The sequence below is a fragment of the Crinia signifera genome, chromosome 5, assembly GCF_055691185.1.
Source record: "Crinia signifera chromosome 5, ASM5569118v1, whole genome shotgun sequence".
Lineage (NCBI taxonomy): Eukaryota > Metazoa > Chordata > Amphibia > Anura > Myobatrachidae > Crinia > Crinia signifera.
Window position 1 is genome coordinate 306,610,672 of NC_139221.1, and position 25,503 is coordinate 306,636,174.

General features: G+C 46.9%; 1 protein-coding gene across 1 annotated transcript in view; it reads right to left on the minus strand.

Moving 5' to 3' along the window:
- The window catches only part of LOC146081317 (serum paraoxonase/arylesterase 2-like), a 57,130-nt gene that overhangs the window by 26,093 nt on the left and 5,534 nt on the right, over window positions 1-25,503 (minus strand). Inside the window, exons 2-3 of the mRNA XM_083189463.1 lie at window positions 11,665-11,735; window positions 7,280-7,335 (exon numbers count right to left, since the gene is read on the minus strand). Of these exons, the coding sequence (XP_083045589.1) occupies window positions 7,280-7,335; window positions 11,665-11,735 (127 nt within the window). The remainder of the gene's footprint in view (window positions 1-7,279; window positions 7,336-11,664; window positions 11,736-25,503) is intronic.

Genomic DNA, 25,503 nt, shown 5'->3' on the forward strand with positions numbered 1-25,503 from the left:
AAGGTGCCCATACACTGAGGAGATTTGGGCCGATTTTGGCCAATTGCGACCAATCGGCCCGTTAAATCGGACCGAATCGCCTCTCCCTGACATGCCGTCGGGTCCGATGCGCGGTCCCGTGTGCATCGGACCCGACCGGGTGGTTGGACCTGCAGCCCGCCCGACCACCCGTCCTGGGACCTCCCTCCTGGCGGCGAGGGAGGCGGGAAGCAGGGACGCATGCGTTCCATCACAACGGATCGCATTCGTCCCTGCAGCCGGGAAGCCCCTGGAGGCTTGCCAGAGTATCGGGTGTCCAAACACTGCTGTGAGACGTCGCAGCAGTGTATGGGCACCTTTAGACAAGTAGCGAAGCATATAATTATTTAATGACCTAATCGCACGGCTGCGAATGCACAGGCCAGGCGATAATCGATAGACTGTGCATGTGCGGGGCCTTCCTGCAATACACTCCTGCTACTCTTTTATCGCTGGCTGTACGTAAGTTGATTGACATCAAACCGGCAATTGGGGGAGGTAACTGGGAGTGTCAGGGAAACCGCAGACGTGCCCAGGCGTTTAGGGGGAAAGTCATGTGACATCAGCTCTGCCCCCGATCAGCCTGTTTCTATCACAGCTGCCAAGTAAGTCCTGGGCTACACACAGACTGCACACACTGGAAAGACCATAATTATGTCACTCCTAGTTGTTTTATTTAAGCAAATAAGACGCGTATTTTGTGCAAGGGGAGACCTGATCCAGTCACCCAGGATCTGACATGCCAAGAGGGACTATTTGCTGCGACCTGAGGAACAGTGGCCGAGGACACTGCTGTAGTTGATTATTTTGCCACACAGGGAGTGGTCGGTGCTCTCGACACTGCAATTTAGATTTCAGTTTGCACACACCCCTCCCAGATCTAAAGGGAAACTGTCATCTGTCAGAAGAGACTTAGGTCGACTGTCATTAGGTCGACCCCGGAAGGTCAACTGGCCCCAAGGTCGCCAGGGTTAAAGGTCGACATGGGCCAAGGTCGACATGGTTCTAGGTCGACAGTCATTAGGTCGACATGAGTTTTTCACTGTTTTTTGAGCCGACAGGCGGTATTTCATGCCCTACCATCCACTAGGGCGTAGTGGGAGAATAAAAAAGTGCCCAAAGCATTGCGAGCGATGCGAGGGGCTGCGGTTCAACTCCAACTGTGTCCATGTCGACTGTGTCGACACTCGGGTCAAAAAAAAAAAAAACAGTGAAAAACTCATGTCGACCTAGAACCATGTCGACCTTGGCCCATGTCGACCTTAAGTCACGTCGACCTTGACCCATGTCGACCTTTAACCCTGTCAACCTTGGGGCCAGTCGACTTTCCGGGGTCGACCTAATGACTGTAGACCTAAGTCTCTTCTAACAGATGTACCGATTCCGATCTAAAGGTCCCCCCATACACTATGCGATTTGGGCCCGATTTCACCAGATTCTGGTGGATCGGCCTGAGAAATCCGCCCAAATAGAATATGTTTGATGTCTGATCCGATGCGCGGTCCCGTGCGCATCGGATCAGACCAGGAGATCATACATGCTGCACGTATAATCGTGTCAGATCCCAGTCTGGCGGCAAGAAGCGTGCAGAAGGGCGGCTCCAGGGGAATTAGATGTGACTTCTCCCGTAGGAGGAGAAGTCGCATAGTGTATGTGGGCATTTACTCTCTGTGCACATGTTACATCTGCCCCACCTGCAGTGCAGCATAGTTTTGTCCATTTGCCAAAACATGTGCTTTGCGATCAGGCCTGAATAACCCCCTACATTCCACTGAACTGGAGCACAGGAGATTCATTGGAATGAGAGAAAACAGGATGTACAACATTCCATTGTGCTCCAGTGCAGACGTGATTGGAAAGAGAGAACATTGGCAGTAGTACATTCCATGGTTCCACTAACAGACCAGGAACAATATTACACTGAGCAAGAGACACAAGAATGTAGAACAAACACAGGGGCCCATTTACAATGCGATCTGGGCTGAATATTACCACCCAGGATCGCATTGTAAAATGCAATCCTAACAGCGGCATGTATCATCCCCCGCTCGCAGGTGGGGTCTGTGCACGACCACACTGGTGTGTGGCCCATAGGCAACAATGGGCTACCGCCATCTCAGAATGGCGGTAACCCAGGGATGCGCTGCTGCCCGATGTTGATACATCGGCCAGCTTCGCATCCCCCATAGAAACCTATGGGGGTGGTGGTGCAGGACAGATCGCAGCAGGGATCAGAGATTCCTGCTGCGGTCCCTCCCGATACATTCGGGATACTTAATATCTGCGGCAAATATAGTATCATAAATGAGCCCCACAATCATTAACCAAATACAACTATTTCTCATCCATAGGCCTAAACCAGAAGTATATCCAAACCTGATGGTGTGTGTACAGCTCCGAGGGTGGGAGAGCTGCACATGTGCAGGACGGGCCCTGTGTCGTCGCACCTGGTGCCCTCCAAGCTGCAGTAGGTGGAATGATAAAGGATCCCCTTAGCCTGTCTTTGGCCCCCTAAGCCTCAGCCTGACTGAGAGGATGTGGTGCCAGGCAGCGTTCCTGGTAATGAGGGAGATAATCCAAGGCAGCTGCCTGAGGGGGTCACCTTGCCACCTTTGTCTATAGTATTACAGGCATAGGGCCTAATTCATGATTTCTGTAATGGGTGCAACGTGTGCCGTGCAAACACCCCCGGTAGGTGCACCCATGTTTTAATACTTACCTTTCCGTCAGGTGCTGTATCCGGGCGCTGCATCCGCTGCACAAATCGTCGTACCCGAAGCATGGCGGATGCAGCGAGCCACGTGTAGGGACGCAGTACATGGTGTTCACATGGTCGGTGACCATCAGATTATTTCTCTCCCCTTCGGCCACTTGCGAGGGGATGTGTTCACTTACACATCCCTTTGCACGATACCGAGGGGATTCGCCGGTGGGGGGGCGGGCATTCGGCCAGGCAGCGTTTATGGGCTCGCTAGTGAGCCAACCTGAATTAGGCCCCGTGTATTTAAATGAGTGAACTAAGTCACTCAATTACCCTTAATTAGTCCCTCAATTACTGGAAATTACATATTTTCCCCTTATCGGTCCAGGCTCATAATAAGAATGTTTTTATAGACATATATGTATTGTGGCTTTAGCCCAATATTGGAAGAGCAAAACATGATGATTTTTGAAGAGACAAAAAAACAACTGGAGAATGTCTCTATGTGGTGCACCAGGAAAGACAAAAGAGTAAAATGTAACTTTTAATTGGATACTTGATAAAATTTAAGCGAAATAAAAGACACAATACATATACACATACACATACATGGACATTGAAATAAAAAGGATAATTAAATCCTCACAACGTGGGATCCCCCTGTCCCCTGCAAGTTTTATAATAAACTTTATTATTTATAAATGTGTTTATTATGATCTGAGGTTCAACTGGTTAATTCAGATACTACCAGTATACATGTGTTGGTGCACAATTATTCCTTTATGTAGGCGGTATTAATCTGGTGACAATCACCTAAATGGTACTGTTGTTGGTGGCTACGTTAGTTGGTTTAAATTCAACATTTAGTGTGGGCAAGCATAGCAAACAAATTTTGCCAATAAGTTGCCAAGATTGGTTGGTGTGTATGACACCCTCAAGAATACACATGCTAATACACAATTCTACCTTTATCTGGGCGGTGTTATTATGGTGATAATCACCTAAATGATATATTAGCTAATAGCTGCGTTTGTTAATTTAAATCCAAAGCTCAGTATACGCAAACATAGCAGGCAATATTTGCCAGTAAATTGCCCAGATTGGTTAGTGTGTATAGCAATATTTCATGAGTAAGTGCTAATAATAGCCACAGGTAGCCACGAGTGCGGCACCCAATATTAGTATATGGGGCCGTAAATTTCAACAGTATATTGTGCTGCGGCGTGATTAACTCGCCGGGAGACAGATAGAAGCTGTGTGGACGTCACACACAGCAAACGTCTGCCGGGCAGACTCGTTATACGGAAAAGCCGCTACCTATACCGCTAAGGAAAGAAAGCAGATCAAAATGCATTCAAGTGGGGTAAGGGGAGCAGGGGGAGAAGCCACGAAGTGTACAGTCGGCGTACGCTTCGCCTAGCAGCTTCGTCAGGTCCTGACGAAGCTGCTAGGCGAAGCGTACGCCGACTGTACACTTCGTGGCTTCTCCCCCTGCTCCCCTTACCCCACTTGAATGCATTTTGATCTGCTTTCTTTCCTTAGCGGTATAGGTAGCGGCTTTTCCGTATAACGAGTCTGCCCGGCAGACGTTTGCTGTGTGTGACGTCCACACAGCTTCTATCTGTCTCCCGGCGAGTTAATCACGCCGCAGCACAATATACTGTTGAAATTTACGGCCCCATATACTAATATTGGGTGCCGCACTCGTGGCTACCTGTGGCTATTATTAGCACTTACTCATGAAATATTGCTATACACACTAACCAATCTGGGCAATTTACTGGCAAATATTGCCTGCTATGTTTGCGTATACTGAGCTTTGAATTTAAATTAACAAACGCAGCTATTAGCTAATATATCATTTAGGTGATTATCACCATAATAACACCGCCCAGATAAAGGTAGAATTGTGTATTAGCATGTGTATTCTTGAGGGTGTCATACACACCAACCAATCTTGGCAACTTATTGGCAAAATTTGTTTGCTATGCTTGCCCACACTAAATGTTGAATTTAAACCAACTAACGTAGCCACCAACAACAGTACCATTTAGGTGATTGTCACCAGATTATTACCGCCTACATAAAGGAATAATTGTGCACCAACACATGTATACTGGTAGTATCTGAATTAACCAGTTGAACCTCAGATCATAATAAACACATTTATAAATAATAAAGTTTATTATAAAACTTGCAGGGGACAGGGGGATCCCACGTTGTGAGGATTTAATTATCCTTTTTATTTCAATGTCCATGTATGTGTATGTGTATATGTATTGTGTCTTTTATTTCGCTTAAATTTTATCAAGTATCCAATTAAAAGTTACATTTTACTCTTTTGTCTTTCCTGGTGCACCACATAGAGACATTCTCCAGTTGTTTTTTTGTCTCTTCAAAAATCATCATGTTTTGCTTCAATTAATTAATGTCCAGTGGTAGCACACCCTTTTGGTAATGGTATATGTTCTAAATAAATATCCAATGCAAGGGGCCACCTAAGAATTCATTAAAGATTTATGACCTGTGCGATTAACACCCCCCTCTTTCTGTGTTATCCAATATTGGAAGAGAACAGACCCTTCCTGTAATGTGAAAATGATTTCAAATATACCATGAAGTTATGATATGGAATCCTTTGGAGTTAAGGAGGTCATTCTAGTTCATTCTCACTATTGCAAATTCGCAACGGTAAGCGATGTTGTTAGACTGCGTATGTGCAGGCCATCTGTGCGAGCGGACACGGCGACTTGTATAGTAGCCGGCCCGGTCGCTTGGATCTCCTTTTTTTACCTAAGTGGCGCTCCTGGCTGGCTTTCCATTCTACATATGTGGCTTCCTCTACAGTTCAGGTTATGTACTTTCTACTTAAAGGTTTCCCTTAGCATACTTATGGGTAGATTTATAAGCCCGATCTTTGTAGGTGGTTTGTTGTGACTTTATATATGGCTGACATCTTTATGTTTATTGATGCTATATTGTAATGTATAGTTGGTATCTAATTATCTTTGTGTTTTATTGTTGGTTTTTCTTCGGTTCGTGGGTTTTTGTAGGCGTGTACGTAACAGTATTGTTCTTTTTTTCTCTTTTTATTTTTCTCTCCATCCTCCTTTTTTACCGTTTATTTTTATGCATATCTTGTTTTCTACGCTCTCTGCAATAATACTACTGTTATATTATCTATTGCAGAATATATGCTAATTGTCGATTTTATAAAAAAAATTCTCTTTGTGGCCATTGTCATGTAGGATGAGAGATGTACTGTGTATTTTTCTAAAAATCTTCCCTAAAATTATCCAAGTTAAAAAAATTAATTTGGTGGCATCGTCAAAACAACCAAATTCTAGTAATCAAGTAGTAATCAATGATTGGTTGACACTGCTTTGGAGGATTCAGTATTAAATCCCGGCGGTCGGGATCTCAGCGGTCAGAATCCCAACGCCGAAATCTCGACAAGGGGGGGGGACGTGAATCGCCCCCCCCCCTTGCGGGCTCGCTGTGCTTGCCACGCAGCGGGCCCGCTGTGCTCGCCACGCAGCGGGCCCGGTGCCTCGCTACGCTCGGAACACTAATTTATTCTCCCTCCGGTGGTGTCGTGGACACCCACGGAGGGAGAAAGTGTCGGGATTTCGGCGGTCGGGATTTCGGCCGTCGAGATTCCTGCGTCGAGATTCTGAACGCCGGGATTTACACTGCATCCCGTTTGGGAAACACCATCATTTTTTATTTCAGAAGCACAGGAACTACCCTCCTGGTCTCCAATATAAATGGATCTTTTATTCTCTGGTATAATTCTTTATAATTCTGGTATAATTCTTTATAAATAGAGAGATGTGCAGGCTCTGATTTACTCTGATTTCAAAGCAGGATCTTATTGGCTATCCCAAATCACATGACAGTTGTTGACAGTTGATAGCCAATAAGATCCTGCTTTGAAATCAGAGTAAATCAGAGCCTGCACATCTCTATTTATAAAGTGTATGTACAGGGCTTAAAGTGGTCATGGAGAGGTGGAGGAACTCATTTGCCCTCCCATCGACCCCCACCCTCTTAATTAGGTGAACCTGGGCCAGTGCCATGGTTTTTGCCCCCCCCCCCCCCCCGCAAACTATAAATTTGTGCACTACCTCCCATACTTTATAATGGGCCGGTGGTCATACAATTGTACCCCCAATTGAAATTGTTTCACACAGTACCACAATCTCATTAACATTACATGTATAGCCCCTTACTCATGCTATGACACACAGTAGTGCCCCTTTTTCATGTTCCGCTACACAGTAGTACTCCGTATACATTTATGCAACACAGTAGCATTGCTTATACACAATGCCAACAGTTGTACTTCCTCTTACACATAATGCCCACAGCAATAATACCTTGTGACAGCTTGAATCGCATTCACCGTGCCAGAAAAGAAAGCTGCCGGGAAAGTCTTTTCTGTTGGAAATACTGTGCAGGACTATAATGGAGGGGGAACTTAGTTCCCCCCATTTCCCCCCACACACACACTTTAACCCCTGCATGTGTACCAAGATATACTGTATAATGTGTACTTACTGAGCTGATAAAGGCCAGTCCATTAGGGAGAATATCTATATCTTCAGAACCAAACTCTGCAACAATACAAATACATTAATTTATATGTGCATGATCTCGCTATTATTCAATATCTGTATCTAATCCCAAATCATGTTTGGTGCAGTATGTATTCTTGATGGGGTATATTTACTGAGGTTAGAGATGGCCATTAACATTAGATGATTCATACTTATTGATGGCTTATGGGCAATGTCGAATAGTTTTGATGTCATTGATGGGGGAGAACCAGATCTTCTCCATCAGGGCCGGTGCAAGGCACTGGAGCGCCCCAGGCGAGTCAGGGTGGGGGTGCCCCGGTGCCGGGGGGATAGCAAATAACTAGCGCTTCCCGCGCCGCCGCGCGCATAGCACTAGTTATTTTCTATTCACTACAGGGACCCCGCCGGCCGCAGCCAGCTTTATACACATGACGGCGCCGCAGGTACCCCTGCGGCACGGACACCCCTGACCGCCCCAGCACTGCAGGGACACCGGGGCAGCAATTTTTTTACACAGGTACCACCCCCCCCTCCCTCCCTCATTCGTTCGCTGGGGGTGAGGGGCGAACTGCCGCCCTCCAGGTGCCGGCGCCCTAGGCAAATGCCTAGAGCTGCCTAGTGGTGGCGCCGGCCCTGTTCTCCATCTATCAATGTTCCTTTTACCTTTACAAGGTCCCAGGACACAGATCATTGTTCCGCCCCTGATACCCGCAAAACCCCATCCTCAAGTTCTGATTGGCCCACAGGCCAGTCAGTGAAAGAATAAGAAAGGGCGGAGGAGGCACTCTGGAGATGGTCAGCTTATATCAACAGCTTGTATTCAAAACATGGAGAACGTTTCGGGGTATGAGCCCCTTCGTCAGCTCCAACCTACAGCAATTGATACAATAACAGTGCACACATATATACTTACAAAAAGACACCCCCGGCATCCAGGACACGCCGCCTCCCCTGACTTCATCACCAGCTTCCGCCTACTGCCACAGCCCAGCTATGCATCCTCCACTGACACCTATTCTAATCTCCCTCTATGGGGGTCGTGGACCCCCACGAGAGAAAAATAGTCAACAGCCGTCGGGAACCCGGCTGTCGGTGTTTTGACAGTTGGATCCAGACGTTGGGTAAATGTCTGTCGGGATCCCGTCCGGCACTCGTCCCCGAGTGCCAGTTACAAACAATACTAACTATCATTCAATGTAATCGGCTCCATAAAAAAATGGATTGCCCGAGAGACTTTAGCAGAAATCTTTAACAGCAGTTTTCAGCAAAGCATGTAACTCATGTTAATAAGCTGCAGTAACCTTCCAAAAGTCCTAATCGAAGCATTTGATGAGAATGTAGATTTGGACTTGATCAGTCTGTATCTAAATGTGTGGCTGCACCTGCCAAGATCAATAAAAATCTCAGGTACTTCTGTAGTTTCACAGCGCCACCGCGCGCACAGTCTGTAACAGAAACTTGGCAGCCTTCCAGAGGCTCTGTCTGACTGAGCTTGTGCCGCTCTAGCTGTACGTAAACAGCGTAGCGGCCGGCCAGCAGCAGCAGCGCTGCCCAGGCGCTGACAGGTCAATGTCACTGTGGCACTTGTAGTTCCACAGTGAAATAGGCAGCACCTGGGCACCGCTTCTAAACTGTACGCGAGATTCAGACGCAACTGCGTCTCGAGTCACATTTAGGTGAAGGGGTACATCTAAATTTAGACGCAAAAGGCATCTAACTTTAGGTGGCCCTAGGGGAACACTATTGAAACCCACCCTCAGTGCCACTAGTGGACGCCACAGCTGTGGACCGTGTAAATCCCACTATCCACGCCCACCCGAAGCGTGGCGAGTGGCGGAGGTACGCGTCCTACGACCTTTTCATACCCCCACTATCCACGTCGGCGTGGAGTTGAGAATAGAAAGTGTGGCGAGCGCAGCGAGCCACCGAGCCCGAAGCGTGGCGAGGGGACGCAGATACCTTCACAGCTATCCGCGTCCCCTCGCGGGCTTCACAGGTGTCAGCGTCCGCTCGCCACGCTTCGGGCTCGGTGCGTGGCGAGCGGACGCTGACACCTGTGAAGCCCGCGAGGGGACGCGGATAGCTGTGAAGGTATCCGCGTCCGCTCGCCACGCTTCGGGCTCGGTGGCTCGCTACGCTCGCCACACTTTCTATTCTCAACTCCACGCCGACGTGGATAGTGGGGGTATGAAAAGGTCGTAGGACGCGTACCACCGCCCCTCGCCACGCTTCGGGTGGGCGTGGATAGTGAGGCTGATTCAGGAACACATTCACATCTGCACACTCATACACCAGAGACAGTAAAGACGAAATTTTCGGGTGACTGACTGACTGACTACGCAAACTGCATAGCTCTCTGACTGACTACGTAACGCTGTCCGCACGCGTCTAAGCCGAAGTGCCAGGAATATGAATTGAGACGCTAAAAGCGTCTCAAACCGCAATATATGTTAGCGTCTACATTTGGAACACCCCCTGTGGTGGCGGTGTGCCGGGGTGTGCGATTTATAAGCCCCGTTTAGCCCTGTTTGTCTCCTTTTTACACTTCATTACATTTCAACTAGAGTGGCACGCGCAGCACTACGCTACATCACGTTACACTATAACGCTTTAGCTAGAGCGGCACGCGAGCCTCTGGCAGGCTGCCAAGTTTCTGTTACTTCCAGCGCCGTGAAACTACAGAAGTACCAAATCTCACTCTCGCTGAATCTGCAGCTCTGTCTAATGTGTCTAAGTATGACGATATAGTTATTAGGCCCGCCCATAAGGGCGGAGCCATTATTGTACAGGATCTGACAGATTAGAGAAAAGAGCTGTATAGTCAGTTGGCGGATAACGAGGTTTATGATAAGTTACCTGGCAATCCTACTGCAGCTTATCAACATGAGAGTTACATGCTTTGCTGAAAACTGCTGTTAATGAGGGGAAGATTTCTGCTAAAGTGTCTTGGGCCATTTATTGTGAATGGCCGATGGTGCCTGTGCTCTATTCTATTCCTAAGGTGCACAAAAATGCCCAAACACCTCCAGGCAGGCCAATTACCGCCGCACGTGACTCATTATATCAACCGGTCGCACAATTGTTAGACACCTTACTGCAACCCCTACTTACCAACAAAATGTTTTTTAAAAGACACCACCAGCTTTTTACAACAGTTAGGTCAAATTGACATAGTGCCTGATGGCACGCTAATGGTATGTTTGGATGTGTGTAGCTTCTACACTTCCATCCCACACAATGGGGGTGTGGAGGCTATGTGCACCTTTATTCATGCATACCTGGATCCAGCTTTACTGGATCATGATCTGTTCTTACAGTTGTTGACCTTGACCCTTGATAATAAACGTAATTTATTTTTATTCGACGGGGCTTATTATCTCCAACTAAAAGGATGTGCAATGGGGTCGGCTGTGGCCCCTTCATTCGCCAACATTTTTATGTTTAGTGAGGAGGAGCGTCTGTTTCTTAATAGACCAGAGATCAAGGACCATTTATTGATGTACACTCGTTACATAGACGATATCTTTATTCTATGGACGGGTGGACAATCGTTGCTCTCTGAACTATTGATCAGCATTAATTCTAGTGATTCGACTATAAAATTTACTGCATCCAGCAGTGGTACTATCTCGCATTTTCTAAATGTGGCGGTTAAGATAGAAGAGGGGAAAATTTCCACAGATGTGTTCTGCAAGGATGTTGACAGAAACACATTTCTTATGGCATCTAGCCATCACCCGTCAGCTCTAAAACGTGGTCTCCTACTCTCTCAAATGATGCGGGTCTCCAGAATAATGAGTGATGCATCTGGCATTGAAAATCGATTGAACGATCTCATTTAGAAATTTGTTCACAGAGGTTATGATCGAGGACTGTTATTGAAACAGAAGGCTCAAGTCTTGAACATGCCGCGCTCACAGTTGTTGGCCCCCAATAGGCGCAGTTCTACATCTATTCTCCCATGGTCCAGTGTATCATGTGTGCACTGTTATTGTATCAACTGCTGTAGATTGGAGCTGACAAAGGGGCTCATACCCCGAAACGTTCTCCATGTTTGAATTCAAGCTGCAGATATAAACTGACCGTCTCCAGAGTGCCGTTTTTCCCACACGTGGGATTGGATGTGTATGTATGTATATTTCTGGCACCGGGAGCAAGTTGTCCAGCCGTTTTTGGGTGCCGACAGAGTTGGATATATATATATATATATATATATATATATATATATATATATATATAATGCAAAATGTTTATGTCCTCCTAATGTAATGCTCTGTTCAATTTTTTTTTTATTGTACATAAGTTCATGCTCATATTCATGGACAATGAAATTGCTAAATGTTCACGAAAATCTCAGATACATACCTACGCCTTTCAAGTACTGACAGTTCGGAAGGTCTACAGGTTGTACCTCCCTGAAGTAGCTAAATCGGTGGCTGCAAAAATAAGATTAAAAAAATCATTGGCACATATCACATACAAAAGGAATCCAGCTGCAGCTTGTTGTAAATATTCCACTCCACATGCCCAGTTGTGCTATACCAATACCTCCCACAGTCCCTACCACCGTTGGCAATGTCCTGTGGGAAGGCGGTTACAGGTGGGGGGGGGGGGGGCAGCCAGTGATCGCTGAAGAGATGCTGTGCGCGTACCCGGCCTCTTCGTGCAGAGAAGGGGCCAGGTACGCCCCAAAATTTATGTAAAAGGGGGTCACGGTGCTAGGCCATGCCCCATTTACCAGAGGCCATGCCCACCGCCCCTTAGCTCTGCACCCTTTTCAGGGCATGTACAAGTACTAAAATGCAACTTCCCCCCAAAGAGATACTTTTTTGTGTGTTTTTATATAAATTGAGTACATTTCGGAATGTATCGGGCAGGGTTTTCCAGGGTCGACTTCAATTCAAGACACTTTAGCTTTTAGGGGTATCTACTTCAGTACAGATGGTTAAATCATAATGACTAAAATAAGCCACCTGTGCTAAATCATTGACATCCTTAATATCGGGACTGGCGCTGTGAGAACTACGTGGTCTATTTACTAAAGGCCCCCATCCACTAGTGCGATATGGGCACTTTTCATGCCATTCCGACACATTGATACCACAGATCGAATGAAAAATGGTCATATCACAGGTCCTTTTCCTGCTATTATGATGCAAGGCACGTTCAAGTGTGCCTCGCAATTGCAGATCTCAGTGACTGCCACAAGGATCTATCGCAGTGAATGGCTAACCTTGACACCGTGATACCTCCAACTAATGGGTGGGGGCCTTAAGTCTTGACGAGGGATAGGACCTTATTCAGGTCCATTCACACGGCCCGGGGCTGATGTTTTCGCTATGTGCATGCACATTTCTGTGCATGCGCTGTTGCGTGCGTCTACGGCGAACAAACTGTTCGCTGGGTGCACGCACCCATCCTTGCGAGCGGAGGGCGGGAGGTGGTGGGGCGGCTAATTAGCATATGGGAACCCCTATGGGTCGATGGTGAGGGGGGTGGCCAGCTGACATCCGGTGATGCCCACTTCTCTCAGAATGTGCACGCAGATCTATGGTTGCTCTGCGTGCACATTTCATATCATTCGATGGTTGGCGACCATCGAATGATGCGGGTGTTCCCCCACAGGCTGCGAATGGATGTTTATGTAAGACATCCATTTGCAGGCCATGCGAATGTACGCGTCGCGGGAATGGTTCTCAAGACAGGGTTTGGTTGACTCGCAAGGATGCAAATTCGCATCCGAATGAGTCAACCAGAATATCCCCCCCAGAATAGTACCAATCAGCTCCTAACTGCCATGTTACAGTCTGTGTTTTAAAAATGACAGTGCTGGTTCTTTGGGAATTTATCTCCATCCACTTCAACTCTCTCCAAGGCTTAGTAAAGAAGATAAAAACCGACTTGATCTTACTTCATGATCTGAATGGGCATAGATGGAGCATACAATGTGTCCACACAGGTCACAGAAATGTGAAAAACTCATTTGCTGCTTTTAGTCCCACCCCCTCCCCGAATATCTGCTAATCATGGCATTTACCGGAAGGTGGGTGGAGCTTAATTACGGCAAGCCCCACCCCGGAAGAGCTGCAGAGAGTCTCCTCTCCAGGTTTCTCCTGGAGAGGCCAAAATGTAATAGTACCTACATGGCCGCTGAACTGTTTTTTTTTTAAAGGGTCAGTAATTTATAAGGCAAATCATAACTTGTACATGATTGCCCTTTAAAAAAAAAAAAAAAACATACAAATTCGGTCGGCATCCTGCACAGGCACCAAACTCCCACAGCCACCAAACTCGGAGGCTGTTACATTTTGGCAACTTGTGTTAGAGTATAGCAACAGCTGCAGAATGGTTGTTGCTTGAGCAGGGTTGCCTACCCTCCCGGAATGGCCGGGAGGGTCCCGGAAATCGGGTCCCCCTCCCGGCCCCCGGAAAGGACGGCAACCCTCCCGCATTGTCCTGCATCTCCAGCGGAGGGGGGGTCCGTGAGGGGTTCCGTGGGTCAAATGAGCGTTACTTAAAGCGATCACTCTAACCACGCCCCTAAACTGCTCATCACAGCCATGGCTCCGCCCATTTTCCCTCCCGGCTTTGGCCCAGCCCTCCCTGCCATACTGAGCTGACTGCTCTCTCCCAGAGAGAGCAGCCAGAAAGTCGGCAACCATGTGCTTGAGTGACTGTACAGTATGTGCTGCTTTATCCTATGTTATCACTGTATCTCTTTTACTATTGTTTACTCGCATATATATTATCCTGTTAATCCCCCATATTATGTAATGAAGAACAGTGTATTCCATAATCTTACCTGCACATTGATGCTGAAGCTAAAATAGCATATTTTGCAATGAGTTATGTGCCCCAGAAACAGTACAACGTAACATATTACAAGCAGTCTTCCAGTGAAATATACAAAGCATACTGTATGTGAGTAACAGCACTGCGGGCCTTATTCTAGTTCACTCTCTGACAAAATCATTCTTAGATGGACAAAACCACGTGCACTGCAGGGGGGCAGATGTAACATGTGCAGAGAGAATTAGATTTGGGTGAGTAATTTTGTTTCTGTGCAGGGAAAATACTGGCTGCTTTATTTTACACTGCAATATAGATCTCACTTTGAAGTAAAACCCCACCCAAATCTAATTCTCTCTGCACATGTTACATCTGCCCCACCTGCAGTGCACATGGTTTTGTCAATCTAAGAAGGATTGATACTTGTTTCCTAGCACGGCGCCCAGATTTTCTACGTACGGCACCGTAGGGAAATCGCATCACATCGCATGGGCCATTATAGCGGCATGCAATGCGATTTTTTCATGTGATCGCATTCGATTTTATAAGGTGTGCGATGCCATGACATTAGGTATACAATAATATGATTGTATGTCCCCCCCAAAAAATTTACGCACCCCCCCACTATCCACGCCACCCCGCAGCGTGGCGAGCGCAGCAAGCCCCACGAGGGGCAACGGAACGTGTCCTCCGACTTTTTCATTACCCCACCATGCACGTCGGCGTGGAGTTGATTTTATACAGTGTGGCGAGCGCAGCCACCGAGCCCGCAGCGTGGCGAGCTGACGCGCATTACTTTACATGTATCCCGTGTCCGCTCGCCACACTATATAAAATCAACTCCACGCCGACGTGGATAGTGGGGTAATGAAAAAGTCGGAGGACGCGTTCCGCCGCCACTCTTCGGGGTGGCGTGAATAGTGGGGGTGTGCGTTAAACCTATTTTTGGGACATACAATCATATTATTGTATACCATCACACATATAAAATCACCTGCGATCGCATGCGATTTTGCGGCAGATGCGATGCGATGGCCCGGGGCTGAGAGAGCAGTGAATAAATTACATAGGAAAATCACATCGCACATCGCATGGCCCTAAAATGGACCATGCGATGCAATGCGATTTCACTACGCAGAATAGCCCACTAAGCAAATAGCTTAGTGGGCACCATGCTATTAAACAAGTACCGAAGAGTGAACTAGAATAAGGCCCTGCATTACCAGGGGAGTAAACAAAAAAAGAATAGAAGAAAAAAGGTCCATAAAAGTCCAAGGTACAAATGTGTTACCCAGAATGGAAGAAAAGATGATTGACAGGCACATAATGTATGAATAAATATACTGTGTTGACAAAGCAAAGGAAAAGAGAGAAGTACATACAGACATTATATCTGCATTCATATGTGGAACAGACACCAGAAAAGAATATAGGACCAGTAAAAATTAGACCTGACAATGGATTTGGCAACATCAGCTTGTCCAGCAGTGTGAGACTGATGCCAAAAATCCAAAGCCACAAGTACCACAAATTCCTGAAAACAGCCAGGGCCGTTTCTAGACAATTTAGCTCCCAGGGCAAATAAATAAAAATGCGCCCCCCCCCCCCCCCCCCAAATACACAACATGAAATACAAGTAATTGCGCGCGCCGAAGGCGCGCGCGCCGAAATAGGGGGCGTGGTTTATTTAAAAAGGGGGTGTGGCTTAAAATAAGGCCGTGGTCTAGCAGCAAAACAATTACCTTGCATCTCACTTTTGCAACCTGCATGTCCAGACATTGGTTACCGCAGGAATTGTCATTGTCCTCCCGCACTTAAGTTGGCGGGCTGAAGACCACACGGTGACATAAAAATATAAAGCCCCACACAGTTACCTAGTATGCCTCACAGATCAAGGCCAAACAATGACAGGCTACTTAAATCATTATACACTTTTTTATCCGTGATGCCAATTACACATTACATATTACGCCGCACACCATGATGGCAAGTACACAATACTCCCCACAACGTAATGCCTATTACACATTATGCCCAACGCGCCGCTGCCACACAACTGATGCCGTTTACTAATATGCCCCCACAGTGCCACACATATATGCCCCCACAGTGACAGCTATGCCCCCACAGTGCCACATATATATGCCCCCACAGTGAGAGCTATGCCCCCACAGTGCCACAGATATGCCCCCACAGTGCCACAGATATGCCCCCACAGTGCCACAGATATGCCCCCACAGTGCCAGATATGCCCCCACAGTGCCAGATATGCCCCCACGGTGCCACATATATGCCCCCATAGTGCAACACATATGCCCCCACAGTGCCAAATATGCTCCACAGTGCCACACATATGCGCCCACAGTGCCACACATATGCGCCCACAGTGCCACACATATGCCCCCACAGTGCCAAATATGCCCCCACAGTGCCAAATATGCCCCCACAGTGCCAAAAATATGCCCCACAGTGCCACATATATTCCCCCACAGTGCCACACATCTGCCCCCCTCAGTGCCAGACCTATATGCCCCCACACTGCCAGAGGATAATATCCCAGCAGCAGCACAACTCACCGTTGCTGCTGCTGGGGAGAGCAGAGTCCGGGTCTCGAGTCCCGCCGCCGCCGCCGCTGCTTCTGTTTCCCAGGGGAGGAGAGGGGAGCGCATATCGCATCTCTCCTTCCCCTTCACTGTGACGGCTGTCAGACAATCATATCTCGCGGGCTGGCTCCTTATTGGCTGCAGGCCCGCGAGCTGATTGGCTAACAGCCCAGTGACACAGCGAGGGGAAGGAGAGACTTATGCGCTCCTCTCCCCTCCAAGTCCAAGAAGAGAGATCATCTTGACGGGGCGGCGGACGGGGCGTGCGGGGGGTACAGCGGCGTGGGGGAAGCTGGCGGGCGCCCTGGCTGCTAAACAGAGGCGGACAAGCCGTGCGGCGCCCCGGGCGGCTGCACGGCTTGTCCGCCTCTAGAAACGGCCCTGAAAACAGCAAAGCTTCAAAATCAGTCAGTCCCATAGACAGGTGTGTGTGTGTGTGTGTGTGTGTGTGTGTGTGTGTGTGTGTTCTTAACCACACAAACATACAAACCATATGCTGGGAAGACATATCTGCTCTTTCAGAAGGGAAGCCAACAAATGGACAAAATCTGCTCAAGAGGAAATAAAAATCCATACACAACAGCCATCCCTGGATACTCACTGAACTTCCAACAAAGAGAAAGTCAAAAGGCAACTGGACATTTATATATAAAAATAGTACAAATGGCAATGTTGATTGGTACAGAGGGGTCTATTTAAGAAGAAGTGAAGAGTGGAGAAGCTGCCAGAGGTGCATTTGGAAACAAATTTTGGCCCTGCAAAATTTCTAGACGTGGCCTCACAAAAAGAAATGTAGGGGAGGCCAACACAAAAATACAGCTGTAACCCACCTGAACCAGACTCTACAAACTGCCCTTGAAGAAGCTGCTCCAGCTACTCCTCACAATCCACGTAGGCTTAGATGCCAACCGTGGCACTCTAAATTAACAAGACAACTGTAAAAACTATCACGGAGATTTCAACATCAGTGGCGTAAACCTCAAAATCCAATCTACCACATTTATCGTCATGCTCAGGACACTGCTAAACAAACATATTTTCATTATCTCTCATCACTTCTAATGCCACTAACCCCAAGTGACTTTTTAATACATTTAATTCACTTCTTTACCTGCCCTCACCCTCCTCACCAGCTAATATAAGTGCACAAAAACTTGCTGCCTTCTTCAAGGACAAGATTGATAAAATCCAAGATGAAATGGCATGCTCTTCTTTGGCCGGTGACTTGCTTACTTCCTTTCCTGAGCCTTTTGCTACTTTCTCCTCAATTGACCCCACAAGTGAGGATGAAGTATCAACACTTGTCTCATCCTCCTACTCTGATCCTATACCCTTACAAGTCAGTAAAGCTCTGTCTCCTGTGCTTATCCCAAGGTTAACTAAAATCTGTAACCTCTCACTCTCTACTGGTATCTTTCCTTCTCTGTTCAAGCATGCAATTATTACTCCCATTCTAAAAAACACAATTCTGTTCCAAACTCTCTCTCTCTAATTACCATCCTATCTTTTAGCTCCCAAGCCTCTCCAAGCTACTTGAGCGACTGGCCTACACTCGCCTCACACACTTTCTTAACTCCTACAACTTATTGGACCCACTCCAATCAGGCTTTTGCTCTCAACACTCCCCAGAGACAGCATTGACTAGAGTAGTCAATGATCTGGCCACTGCTAAATCTAAAGGCCATTTCTCACTTCTTATTCTTCTAGATCTTTCTGCTGCCTTTGGCAATGTTGACCACTCACTTCTCATACAAGCACTACAATCCCTAGGTCTTCAGCAAACAGCCCTTTGTTGGTTCTCTTCCTACCTATCTAATCGCTCCTTCAGTGTTTTCTTCTCTGATTCTACCTCCTATTCACTACCTCTGTCAGTTGTAGTTCCGCAAGGCTCAGTCTTAGGTCCTCTGCTTTTCTCAATTTATACCTCCTCTCCTGGCAAACTAATCCACTTTTTTGGATTTCAGTATCATCTGTACGCCATCCTCTCCTGGATTGTCCCCATCAGTATTGCTCCGTGTCTCTGAATGCCTTTCTGCCATTTCATCTTGGATGTCATCTCGCCACCTCAAACTCAACATTTCCAAAACAGAATTAATTATATTCCCACCAGCCAAGAGTAATTACCAACCTGATATCTCTGACACTGTTGAGAACACAACAATTAATCCTACCCCACAAGCTCGCTGCTTAGGGGTCATCCTCGACTCTGAACTGTCCTTCATTCCTCACATTCAATCTGTCTCTAAACAGGGCCGGCGCCACCACTAGGCAGCCTTAGGCATTTGCCTAGGGCGCCGGCTGCTGGAGGGCGGCAGTTTGGAGCTGGTCCCCCATGCCACATCACCCAGCAAGCCGCCCCTCCCTGGGGAGCGTTCCGTATCCCGCATCATTCTCCTGCCAGCACAGACACCCCCTCCCACGGCGCCAGGCACCCCCTCCCCTCCTTGGGGAGAGTCGCGGCAGCCAGTACCGCATAGCTCGGCAACACCCCCCCTCCTGGAACGTCACAGGCTGGACACCCCACCTCCCCTCCCCTCCCTGGGGAGAGTCCCGGCGGCCAGCACCGCATCACACGGCAAGCCCCCCGGAACGTCCCTGCACCCTGTGCGCCGCATCACTGGACCCGGGAGGCAGCCCCCCTGTAGCGGGTAAGTAATTGAGTGCCGGGGTGCTCCCCCCCCCTCCCCGCCTGGGGCGCTCTGGTGCCTAGTTAAAGCGAAAATAGGCACTCCTGCGCAGACCTTTACCACACAATAATACAAATGAAAACTTCAGACAGTCTGTGTATATATTAAATAAGGTGCTTTTATTTATAAAATAAATATAAAACAGATGAATGGAAATACATACGCTGTTTTAAGAAAAAAGTTTAGTTTAAAAAATGATGTAAGAAAAATAGGCTAGAAAAAAGGGGGGGGTGATCTAATACCGGTATACGTTGTTAATGCAATGACAAACAAACATAAAACATAAATAAAGTCCAGAATGTGGGTAGGCTGTAAGGCTTCTTGCACAAAGTTCTGAGGTTTAAATAGTGGCTGGGGTTGGTGGAAGAGTTCCACACTATTGCCCGCAGTCTGTATCCTGCAATGGGTATGGGTAACGTTTTTACCGTGTGTGTCCCTTTAAGAGATGGGGGTGGTGTCTGCCGGCAGACTCGTCCTTCTCCTGTGGCTGCGATGAGGTAAGGCAGTGGTGCAGGAGGTCTCTGGAGATCAACGCGTTTCACCCGTCAAGCGGGCTTCGTCAGGATTTGCAGAGTGACTGATAACCATCTCCGTCTCTTTTTATGCTGGGCTGGCGTGACGCGGGTGCCGTTCGCGTCATTTCCGCCTGGATACAGCTTCCGCCCTCACTCCTGTAGTTAGCTCCGTGTACGCGAGCTCCGTGGCGTGACGCGGGTGCCGCTTGCGTCATTTCCGCCCGGATGTAGCTTCTGCCCTTACTTCTGTATTGGGCTCTGTGTACGTCCGCCCTTATGGTTTTCAGCTTCATGTTGTTACTTCCGCCCTCTTTGTAAATAGCGTCCGTTTGCACATGCGATTTAAGTGGTTGTACAAACTACATATAACTGCTAGAACATATAAGACAAGTGGCAGTAAAAAATGATTACTAATAATGGGTTATAGCTACGTTTTTGTAAAAAGGGAAAAAAGAAAGTTCATATGGGTGCTGTGGTTAGCGCCATCTTGTGGGTGAAAATTATATATATATACATACAGTTCAGTCTGAAGTATTTCATTGGCAGTTTTTAGAAAAAAAGGAAGTAGATTTTGTTATAGATACATAAAAATCATAAAAACATAGCTTGTTTAAATGAGTAGATACAGGGTATGGGGATTCCATGTGGATACAATTAATATGAGAATAAAAAGGGGCTTCCAGTATAATATAACAAGGTGAGAGAAAAAAATTATTAATTAATTTAAACAATGTATAAAAAATTATATATATATCTAAATAAATATAGAGTAGTAAAAACAGACAATAGTAGTAGTATATATAAAAGAGAATAAAAGGAGACTACGGGGCAGGAGGGGGAGGGGGGGGGGGAGGGGGAAGAAAAAGGGGGGGTACAGTATTGGTTCTAGTGGGTACTTGAAAAAAAGGTTTTACATATGGGACGTGGCTTATACAGGGTATATTTTTAAAAAAACATATATAATATATAATAGGTAGGATTAATAAAGATAATTATATATACATTCTTCTAGGGAAAGGGGTTAATACAAATTTATAAAAAGGGGAGTAACAAGGGGGAGGGGGTATGGATGAGGCGGTGGTGGGTGTAATGTTCAAAAAGTTCCACATGGGTAGAGAGGTGCAGTTTCAGCTGCCCATGGTTTAGCATCCGTTCTGTGGGTTAAGTGGGTGAGGGCAGGGTGTATTCTTGTTAGTCTTTGAGGAATGCTGCGATCTCGAAGTCGATGTTCAACCCATTTGGTGCGAGGGTACCCATTTTGTAAATCATTTTTGTTTCCTCTTTGGATAGCATTGTCTCGTAGTTGCCTCCTCTCCATGAGGTTTGTACTCTTTTTAGACCTATGAAGGTCAGGTCTTTGGGGTTGGCATTATGCTTCTCCGTGAAATGTACTGGTATGCTGTGGTTCTCTTTTTTATTGCTGATGTTGCACAGGTGTTCTTGGATCCTAGTATGAAGTTTTCTTTTGGTTTTTCCGACATATTGCAGTCCGCATGGGCACTGGTCCTCTACCTTCTCCAGTGCCCATGCGGACTGCAATATGTCGGAAAAACCAAAAGAAAACTTCATACTAGGATCCAAGAACACCTGTGCAACATCAGCAATAAAAAAGAGAACCACAGCATACCAGTACATTTTCTTGGAGAAGCATAATGCCAACCCCAAAGACCTGACCTTCATAGGTCTAAAAAGAGTACAAACCTCATGGAGAGGAGGCAACTACGAGACAATGCTATCCAAAGAGGAAACAAAAATGATTTACAAAATGGGTACCCTCGCACCAAATGGGTTGAACATCGACTTCGAGATCGCAGCATTCCTCAAAGACTAACAAGAATACACCCTGCCCTCACCCACTTAACCCACAGAACGGATGCTAAACCATGGGCAGCTGAAACTGCACCTCTCTACCCATGTGGAACTTTTTGAACATTACACCCACCACCGCCTCATCCATACCCCCTCCCCCTTGTTACTCCCCTTTTTATAAATTTGTATTAACCCCTTTCCCTAGAAGAATGTATATATAATTATCTTTATTAATCCTACCTATTATATATTATATATGTTTTTTTAAAAATATACCCTGTATAAGCCACGTCCCATATGTAAAACCTTTTTTTCAAGTACCCACTAGAACCAATACTGTACCCCCCCTTTTTCTTCCCCCTCCCCCCCCCCTCCCCCTCCTGCCCCGTAGTCTCCTTTTATTCTCTTTTATATATACTACTACTATTGTCTGTTTTTACTACTCTATATTTATTTAGATATATATATAATTTTTTATACATTGTTTAAATTAATTAATAATTTTTTTCTCTCACCTTGTTATATTATACTGGAAGCCCCTTTTTATTCTCATATTAATTGTATCCACATGGAATCCCCATACCCTGTATCTACTCATTTAAACAAGCTATGTTTTTATGATTTTTATGTATCTATAACAAAATCTACTTCCTTTTTTTCTAAAAACTGCCAATGAAATACTTCAGACTGAACTGTATGTATATATATATAATTTTCACCCACAAGATGGCGCTAACCACAGCACCCATATGAACTTTCTTTTTTCCCTTTTTACAAAAACGTAGCTATAACCCATTATTAGTAATAATTTTTTACTGCCACTTGTCTTATATGTTCTAGCAGTTATATGTAGTTTGTACAACCACTTAAATCGCATGTGCAAACGGACGCTATTTACAAAGAGGGCGGAAGTAACAACATGAAGCTGAAAACCATAAGGGCGGACGTACACAGAGCCCAATACAGAAGTAAGGGCAGAAGCTACATCCGGGCGGAAATGACGCAAGCGGCACCCGCGTCACGCCACGGAGCTCGCGTACACGGAGCTAACTACAGGAGTGAGGGCGGAAGCTGTATCCAGGCGGAAATGACGCGAACGGCACCAGCGTCACGCCAGCCCAGCATAAAAAGAGACGGAGATGGTTATCAGTCACTCTGCAAATCCTGACGAAGCCCGCTTGACGGGTGAAACGCGTTGATCTCCAGAGACCTCCTGCACCACTGCCTTACCTCATCGCAGCCACAGGAGAAGGACGAGTCTGCCGGCAGACACCACCCCCATCTCTTAAAGGGACACACACGGTAAAAACGTTACCCATACCCATTGCAGGATACAGACTGCGGGCAATAGTGTGGAACTCTTCCACCAACCCCAGCCACTATTTAAACCTCAGAACTTTGTGCAAGAAGCCTTACAGCCTACCCACATTCTGGACTTTATTTATGTTTTATGTTTGTTTGTCATTGCATTAACAACGTATACCGGTATTAGATCACCCCCCCCCCCTTTTTTCTAGCCTATTTTTCTTACATCATTTTTTAAACTAAACTTTTTTCTTAAAACAGCGTATGTATTTCCATTCATCTGTTTTATATTTATTTTATAAATAAAAGCACCTTATTTAATATATACACAGACTGTCTGAAGTTTTCATTTGTATTATTGTGTGGTAAAGGTCTGCGCAGGAGTGCCTATTTTCGCTTTAACTACTGTATATTCTCTTGGGTATTTGTGTAGCTCTACCCCAGACACCCAGCAGCAACCTACCCCTCCCACCTACCACCCTCCCATAGCGCAGTAGTCAACCCTCTCTTTTGACAGCTCTGGTGCCTAGCACCGGCCCTGTCTCTAAATCATGTTACATGCATCTAAAAAACATATCCAAAATTCATCCGTACCTTACACAAGACACTGCAAAAACTCTACTCCATGCACTCATTATATCATGCATTGATTACTGCAATGGTCTCCTTACCGGTCTTCCTAAGAAAAGACTCACTGCTGCAATCCATTTTGAATGTAGCTGCGAGGCTGATCTTCCTGGCTAGATGCTCATCGCCTTCTAATCCACTCTATCAGTCCCTCCATTGGTTGCCTGAATATTACCGCATTCAATATAAAATACTTCTACTTACATACAAAGCCATTACTCTGACTACACCAATTTACATCTCTTCACTTATCTCAAAATATATCCCCACCCGACCTCTCCGCTCCGTGCAAGATCTCCGTCTCGTATCCACACTCATCACTTGGGCCCTTATTCTGATCGGTGCGGCCCGATCAGAAATATGCAGTGATGTCCGTCTTGGCGAATCCCCGCCTTCCATACGGATCGCCACCTCCGTCCGTATGCGGATATGTGGCGGTCCGCATGAATGTGGACGGGGATACGCCTCCTCCATGGTGGGAGCAGCCCCTGCATTCGATGGTCGCCGAACATCGAATGCAGGGCCGCACGCTCCACCAGGTCCCGCAACACAAGACCACACGGACACTTGTCCGTGTGAAATCTTGTATGGGGGCGGGCAGCTGACATCCGGCGATGTCAGATGCCCGCCCCGTACCCACGCGTCACGGCCTCATTACCATGCATACGCCCCGCGTTTGCATGGGAACGCCCATGAAACGCGGGGCGTATGCATAGGGTAATGAGGATAAGTAGCCCCTAACGCCCCTCTATGCCCCCTGTGCGGCGTATAAAGAATCCATGCGGCGAAATCGCCTGCACATGCGCAGAGTGACCTCTGCACATGCGCAGACGATAAACATCGGCGGGCCGTACGCAAGCGGGAATATGCGCACCGATCAGAATAAGGGCCTTGCTCACACTTACAGGACTTTCTTCGGGCAGCACCCATCCTATGGAATGCCCTTCCACGCACACTAAGCCTCTCCTCTAGCCTACAAACGTTCAAGCGTTCCCTGAAAACTCACCTCTTCAGGCAAGCGTATCATATTCAGGAACACCCACACAACCTCCAGTAGCATTCATATTGAATTGCATCCCATCAGGACCATCTTGTAATGTGATGGGACCGCCATGCTATGGAATTCTATCCTTATGTATCCCTCCTATTATCCCCATAGCCCCCCTGTCAGAGCACCGGCAGTCGGGATCCTGACGTCGGAATACTGACTGTCAGGATCCCCACTGTCGGAGCCCCATACCACACCCGATTAGAGAGGACATACAAAGATGGGTGTGTCAGGATTAAGGCAGGAAACCTAATCTTGGTGTCGTTTTTATAGAAACAATCATGTCAACATTCAGGATAAAAAAAACCGTGAAAAACTCATGTCGACCTATTGACTGTTGACCTTCCCATTGTCAACCTAATGCTTGTGTCAACCTTAGACAGACAGGAAGAGTATCTAAGAAGTCACGTCTGGATTAGGGATACAATGATTTCATTGGCCCTTATTCTGATCGGTGCGGATTTTTCCGCATGCGGTCGTACCGCCGATGGTTTTCGACTGCGCATGTGCAGAGGTCACTCTGCGCATGTGCAAGCGGTTTCACCGTACGTATTCTTTAGACGCCGCACAGGGGGCGGAGAGGGGCGTGAAGGGCTACTTAGCCTCATTACCCTATGCATACACCCCGCGTTTCATGGGCGTTCCCATGCAAACGCAGGGCGTATGCATGGTAATGAAGCCGTGACGCATGTGTAGGGGGCGGGCATCTGACATCGCCGGATGTCAGCTGCCCGCCCCCATACATGATTTCATACGGACAAGTGTCCGTGTGGTCTAGGATGGCGGGCGCTGGTGGAGCGTGCGGCCCTGCATTCGATGTT